The following is a 7130-nucleotide window of genomic DNA, read 5'->3' as shown; positions in this document are numbered from 1 at the left end:
TACCAAATTTCTCTCTTGCTACCTGTTTGATATGAGCAACTACAGAAAGGCCTTGGACTTTTGACTGCAGCATGGAGAACACACTGAGTTTTGCTCTCATTTCAGCAGGTGCAGGTTTCAAGTCCTTGGAAAACAAATGCTCGTTTGCTTTCCTGGTCACCTCTCAGTTTTGTTCTTGCTGCCATTAGAAACGGCACAAAAACTAGTGAAGGAGAAGGGCTTAAAGTAGGGTTCCCTTTCTAACCAGAAAGTTTTTGATGAGCTAACAATGTAAGTAAGTGCAAATCTCAGCTGTGCTGGTCCCATGACACCACAAACCTTAGGCGTAGCAAGTAGCATTCTTGAATGCATCTTGTCTTTTAGCATTTAATGCGAGACATTACAAACTAATGAAGAGGAGAAACGTATGCAGTGTTGCTGTAAACCAAATATACAGATGTAAAATAATTAAGAATAAACAACTGCTCCATAAAAATGCATGTCAATAAAACCCAGTCTGATAAAGTGATTTATGAATAATTTTCTAGAATTACTAAAAAGAATGATTTCTCGTTTGAGGCTCTGGAAGTCTTGAGTCACATTTTTTTTTCTTTTAAAAAAATGTCTTAAAACACATGGCTTTACAGCTGCTGCTTGGAAAATATACACCTCCAAAGTCTGACTTTCATTTAAATACAAATGTACAAAATGTAAACTGAGACAATAGAGAAATTTACAAAACTTTTCTTTAAAAATAATAAAGACAAAATTCAGTTCTAGTATGATGCTATTTAAATACGTGCAAGTAGTCATGTTCATTGAATTTCTATTGCAATGTTCTAAATAGACAAGTTTGATTCACACAGTCTTGAGTGCCACCTCCAAAAACAGACCTGAGTGGAAATTTCTTCTTAAAATGTGAGGCTCCACTGGAAGGAATGGATAGAAAATCTCCATTTTTCAGAGATCCTTTTTTTTTTTTTTTTTTTTTCACTCAATGGTGGAGGCTCTCTCATCCATAGAAGCTCCGTAGATTATAGTGGAAGGATGCAACATGTTGTTTCGTAAAACTGAGCTGGAACTAGCTGCTTCCAGTGGAGTTTGAACTTACGTGATTTGAATTTATGTGGTGATTTAAACTGGCCTTTGAATTTGGAGAACTTTTTGAATTGTTCTGATGCTGTAGAAAGAGGAAGACAAAGACAATTAGATTCCCCAAATATGCCATGCTTTCTTTTAATCCAACATTGTTCATTTTATGGTGATAACGTACTGACTGCACTGCAAGATTTTTGTTTGAAAATCTTTGGATGTAAAATATTCTTCACTTTCTTACCTGCATTCTCTCTAGGTCTGGAGGACCATGGCAGTTCTTGAGGAATGCAGCAAAGAAGTCTCACTCAAGCTCCAGGACTCATATCAATTCACTGCAAAATGTCAGTATCTGCTAAATCTGGCTAATAGAGAGGATACATGCCAACGCTTAGGCATGGTTTTAACCCTAAAGAAATAGATCGGTCTAAGAATGTTATTTAGATTTGCAAGTGGTGCCATGGTGCCCCAGGAAAGCTGTATATCACTTATTCTCTGGTCTGCTCTCTTCTCTAGTGTCTTGGTTTCCTGCCATGTCTACCTCACTCAACAATTGCATTTTCTTTCTTTTTTTTAACACATAAAACAAAGGTTTTCACAAGGAACTTATCAAAACCATATAAGCATTTCAAAAGGCATTTCAGCATATCGCTGAAAGAAAGTTTGGGTAAGAAGTTTTCAACCGCTGGAAGCAAAGCTGATGAAAAATGCTGGAATTCCTGGTGGTAAAAAAAATCACAAGTAGATGGGAAACCTGGGATAGGCAGTATTAGTTGAGAAATTACCAAGTAGCTGTGACAGCAAGCCCTCTCTGAGAAGTACTGTCCTTCTCCCACAAAAATATCACCAGAACATGGCTGTGACACTGGGCATCTATGGGAGGTTCCTTGTCTTAGTCATAAAAGATCTCACCTGTCGTTTAAATATTCTCTGTAGCAATCCTTTCTTGGGTGGCTCTGGGGGGTAGCTTTTGTTTAGGTCTGGTGAAATAGTACCATTTGGTCCAAATACATTCAGTTCTTTGAAACACTCTGTTTCTATCATCTAGTGGAATACCGTAAGAAGAAAAAAAAAAAAAGAAAGAAATTACACATCTGCATTAAATATATTCCAGCACTGCTAGGTTGTTCAAAGTCAGGATCAGGACCAGCAGCTCGAGCTATGTGTTTGGAGAGTTAACAGCTGAATTCCTGCTTTTTTTTTTATAGAAGATAAATAGCAAGTATGAAAAAGAGAGGCTGAGTCTGCTCTGCATGTTTGCATATCAGTCATCTTAGAAGTTGCACATAAAGCTTTCTGTTCTTTTCTTTAGCACTGTGGAGAATATTGGGTAAAGACAGACATACTCGCAAAATCCCAGTTAGTATCACTCCTCTGCCCAAGTGGATCTGCTGTTTGATCCAGAGTTGGATTATGAAATCCACTGTTGGCTCTGTTTTGATATCAAACAGAAACAAAGACCAAGATCTGGAAACCCAGGAGCAGATCAAGGTCCAGAGTGAGCTGCTGCAGCTGGGACCCACTGGAGGTACAAGACAATGGGTGAGATCAGGATCACCAAGGAAGGAGCCTCTCATTAGGACTTCCAGCCATCCCACCGAAGTTCCTCAGAGCTGTTGTCAAAACGCCTCTATAGAAATCCAGGAGAAGGATGTACAGTAGGATCCTTGCCAATTTACACAAATATGCAGAGCCAACAGATACAGTCACCTGAACCTGAGATCTGTGGTACATTATAGATCTTGAAAGAGGCCATTTGTAACTTATGAAAGCATTAGAGTCTGGCAAGTTATCCAGTAGCTATATATTACTGGAAATATACCAGTCCTCTTAAACCACCTGTGTTAGGGGTTTTATTGGAGTAATTTTACTATGATACATCCTTACCTCATTTTGCCATGGAATAGACACTGATCCTGTGGAAAACTTGGAATAGAAATCATCGTCTGTTTGGTCCAGGTTAACTCCTTTCACTGTGGAGAATTGCTCGATGTCTAACACGTCCTTGCAGTACACTGCTCTGGGCTATCTCAGCAGAAAAAAAAAAAAGAAAGAAAAAAAAGAAAAACAGCAAGAGAAAAAATACTTCTGAGTCTGACCATGTGCTTTCATTCACAGATTCAGTCAAGTGAGAATGCCTAACAACAAGTGACTATCTGCATTCTGCTTCTCAAGACTTGCTCTGCCCGCATGTTTATCATCAAAGGCTGACTTCGCTCTAAGCATGTTAAGCTTCCCACTTTGAAGTCCTTAAAGCATCAGCACAGCTAAAGTGGGTTTTAGTCATCCATGTACCATATGGTTAAGAGGTGAGGGGAAAAGGACAGAAAGAACAAGAAAACAAAAATCAAATCCTTCAGTAGTCTTTTAGAGAGGGAACAACAGAAAAATGGAATGTTTATGAGTGACACACTGGAGACAGCCCTGAAAAGGGACCTCAGGCAGAAGTGTCCTTCTGCTCAGATAGCTGCAGAATTTGCAGCTTTAAAGTTTAAAGGAATGTATACTAATTACTAAAGAAAACAGAAGAGGTTTGGCATTTTTCCATTGTTTTTATTAATAGCTCAGCTGCTGGAAGCTGTCCAGAATCACCTCTATTAACTCTTTTAACTTGGCTGCCTTCCTTCAAACAAGTAGTCAAACGTCTTTGCCTTTTTAAACTACTTAATTTTCTGGGATGACAGAGACGGGACTCTTTGCAGTGACGCTGCTTTTAGCTCATATTCCAGCAGTCAGCCGCAGAGGGCAGAAATAGTCATCACTGGCTACCTGTCATAGTGCGGTCATCTGCGTGCCCGGAGAGCTCCCGTCAACCACACAGTTACCCTGTGATGCGCAGCAATAATCGAGGGGTGGCTTGTGGCACTAGCCTGACCTGCCGAACTCATGCATGTGTTGCATCCTACTGTCTACCATCCTATTGGTACCACGACTGCACAGCCCAGGGCTCCAACCGTGCAGTATTTTATCTAGATCCGAGCAGCGTGACCAAACAAATGAAGCTGATTCCTGACGAAAGTCCTAGTTGCTGGAGGCTGCATCCCTCTGTGTTCTTGACGGCTGTAATGCACAAGATTTTTGTGGAGACAGAGTAGTCTAGAAGAGGATGGAAAGACATGGGATGCATTACAACCCCTGCCATTAGCAATATAGCTTTGGGTGATTCAGCTGACTTCAGTAAAGACTTGGAAATCTATGGATGAAATGCCAAATAAATTAAATTAGGGGCAGCTCTTGAGTTCCCAATAAATAGCCATAAAAATTTATGTGCCTCTGCTTTAGCAAATATGTCTGTAAGAGGTGCCTTCTAGGCCTTACATGCCACAGTTAAGCTTTTAATACACTCTGGCGGATCCCAAATTTGAGCCCAGAATTTTCTAATTTTCTACATCAGAAAGAAATAGTAGCTTGTCTTCTATTTCTTCCCACTAAAGCAGGTCGTAACACCATGGGCTAATTGGCAGGAATAACTAGGCCGCATAGTAAAATGCAAAGCAAAACCAGAGCAGCTAAAGTAAACTTTTGTAGCGTTCAGACCACTTTGGTTTGGTCGAGTTTGCAGCAATGTGAATGAGAGCTGCCAAGATGTTACTTTCCTTAATATGTTAAAATGGCAGTGTTTACTTAGAACCATATGGGAACTTTAAGGATAGAAGGCCTAGCCAGAAAGAGAGCCCTGCAGGAGGAAAATAATCAGATAACTCTGTGCACTGGGGTAGAGACCAAGACCACAAAAGGGTGGAAAAAGTTTTGTCCTTGCCAATGCAACAAAGACTTTCACTGTGTGCAAGACTGGTGTGTAAACCTGAGTAAGGACTCAGGGCTGGGTTCTGCGCCTCATCAACACTAACAAGTTCAAAATGCTCCCTCAGGTCCAAGTCACCTCCTCTGCTTGAGGTGACACTTGATAACTGAACCTGGTTCAGACCCTCTGTAACAAACGCCTGTTTTCATGATGATCCACCCATTCCTCAGTTCCATAGAGCTTTGGACTTTGTAATTCTGGTTTCCCCTCAGCGTATATATCTATATGCTTTCATCGCTTGTGGCTTTCATTGCAGATTGTTCCAAGCACCACCTGGTCCTGAGCACACTTATTCTCACACTACTACCATGGATAAGGGAACACAAAGGTTCCCGGTTTAAAGTTTGAGAACTGAGGCGTCAAGTGGTGCCTCCAGTGTCACACGACAACTGTGGTAAAGTGAGTGGGAATGAATCAAGGCCCAGGTTACCACTCTACATGGAGGCCCACCCACCCTGCACGCACATGTCTACAGAGCAGCTCTCCTCTTCCTCCCAGCCTCCCCACTCCAGCCCTACCGCTTATCACATCTTCCCACGGCAGCTACCCATGCAGGGAGTGATGACAGCTCTAAGAGAAAGAAGTTATTTTAGAAACAAATCTCTTGGAAGAGGCCACTGGTGGTTCTTCCTGCTGTACTTACATCAGGGACAAAGGGGGGATCCAGCATTCATGCTTCTAACCGCTTAAAATTCATGCTCTTGAAAAAGGGGTGCCTCTTCACTTCTGTTGCACCTTCCCCTTGACATCCCAGCCGCTGCTTCACATCTTTGGTGAGGAGCTGAAACATGCCAAGAGGAATGGTAAGGTTGTCAGAAAAGCAAGAGCTCCACAAAGATATTTTTATCTCCAGTTGGTTTTGAATGTGCCCAGAGGGAAGTGTAGAGGGGAATTGTAATTGCCGTTACTTAATGGCCAAAGTTAAATGGATTAGCACTGCACTGTTCTACATGCTGGTGAAACCCTTTGAAAATTACCTGTTGTAAAGTGTTTACAGTCAAAATAGAGACGGCTGCTTCTGCTTACTTTCAGTGAACACTTTCAAGAAGAGGTCTGACATACCCAAATAATATATATAGATGCATATTCATGAGTCCCAGGTGCTTTTTCTCAGCTCTTTTTTTTTTTCTTGTTACTCTTGTAAGAATAATTTTCCCATGTTGCTTGGGCTGGGTGACTTCACTATCAAATTCTATTTTCCCCCACCCATCACAGTATATTCCAGTACATCAGATGACACATTGAACCAGCCCTTTGTGCTTATGGGCCTATCTCTGCTGAACTCAAGAGAAGTTTTGTCCACAGAGCCAGTATCGGTAACCATCCTCAGCTCAGCCTTGTTTGTTTTCAAGAGAAGGGCAATGTACCACCTCTACCTGCTACAGCAAGTTCTGCCTGTTTTCTGGGTACCTCTAATGGAGCAATGGACGCTAACTGAACTCAGCATCCTTGGCCCATCAGATAAGCAGGTCCATGAACACAAACACAGGGGTAGTAACTCCTGGAAGATCTTGTATGGATGGACTAACTGATCTGCAAGACAACAGTTCAATGGAAGCACAATTCTGGCACAGACTAGTTGGTGAACGAGGACACATAAAGCCAAATCTTCACCAAAACACCTCTTCTTTTAAATCATATGTGTAGAATCAAGTAGGCTAAATCAATGTCTTATCACATCTAAACAGTTGAAGAGAGGCATAGCTCAGACTGTAAACGACTGATGCAAAAAAACCATCACTTGGGACAGTGACCTTTCTAAATGTACCACTGACTTCAGACAATCTGCTGAAAGGTGAACGTTCACAAATGTGTTTCCTTTTTTTCCTTCCACCCATCTTTGAGGAAGCCTGCACGATCCTCTCATACATACAGAAGGAAAAAAATAACTCTGAACTCACTGTAAGCTGCCCAGAGATTTCAACTGCCTACCAAAGAGGTGCATAATGTGGGCCTTAGAAGAGCAGAAAATGAAACATGCACTGAAAACAGGCAAGACCAGCTTTGCTGGAGTCTCCGCTTTGGGGGAAAAGGCTACATACTTACACTGCAGCATCACGGAGGAAATAAGAGCATCGACCCTTTCCCACAGGAATGATATGCCTCCTGGAGCCGGGCGCGCAGCCAGGTAGACACCCCACGGCTCAGCACCTTTGGTACCCTGATTTCCGAACGGCTGCTGAAGCAAGGGGCTGAGCCAGCCTGCACTGACCCCAGGGCTGTGCGGTAGCCGGGGGGCCCACCCGCACCCGCC

At 42.2% G+C, this 7130-nt stretch overlaps 1 protein-coding gene across 1 annotated transcript in view; it reads right to left on the bottom strand.

Annotated features, from left to right (window-relative positions):
• Positions 1 to 547: 547 nt before the first annotated feature.
• GRK5 (G protein-coupled receptor kinase 5) overlaps positions 548 to 7130 on the bottom strand; it is a 165091-nt gene continuing 158508 nt past the window's right edge. Inside the window, 4 exon segments of the mRNA XM_009881651.1 lie at positions 548 to 1159; positions 1984 to 2115; positions 2959 to 3096; positions 5520 to 5657. Of these exon segments, the coding sequence (XP_009879953.1) occupies positions 1061 to 1159; positions 1984 to 2115; positions 2959 to 3096; positions 5520 to 5657 (507 nt within the window). The 3' untranslated portion in view covers positions 548 to 1060.

The sequence above is a fragment of the Charadrius vociferus genome, unplaced genomic scaffold (assembly GCF_000708025.1).
Source record: "Charadrius vociferus isolate BGI_N301 unplaced genomic scaffold, ASM70802v2 scaffold282, whole genome shotgun sequence".
NCBI classification, from domain to species: domain Eukaryota; kingdom Metazoa; phylum Chordata; class Aves; order Charadriiformes; family Charadriidae; genus Charadrius; species Charadrius vociferus.
The sequence above is the reverse complement of the archived record's forward strand: the minus strand, read 5'-3'. Positions and strand labels throughout refer to the sequence as shown.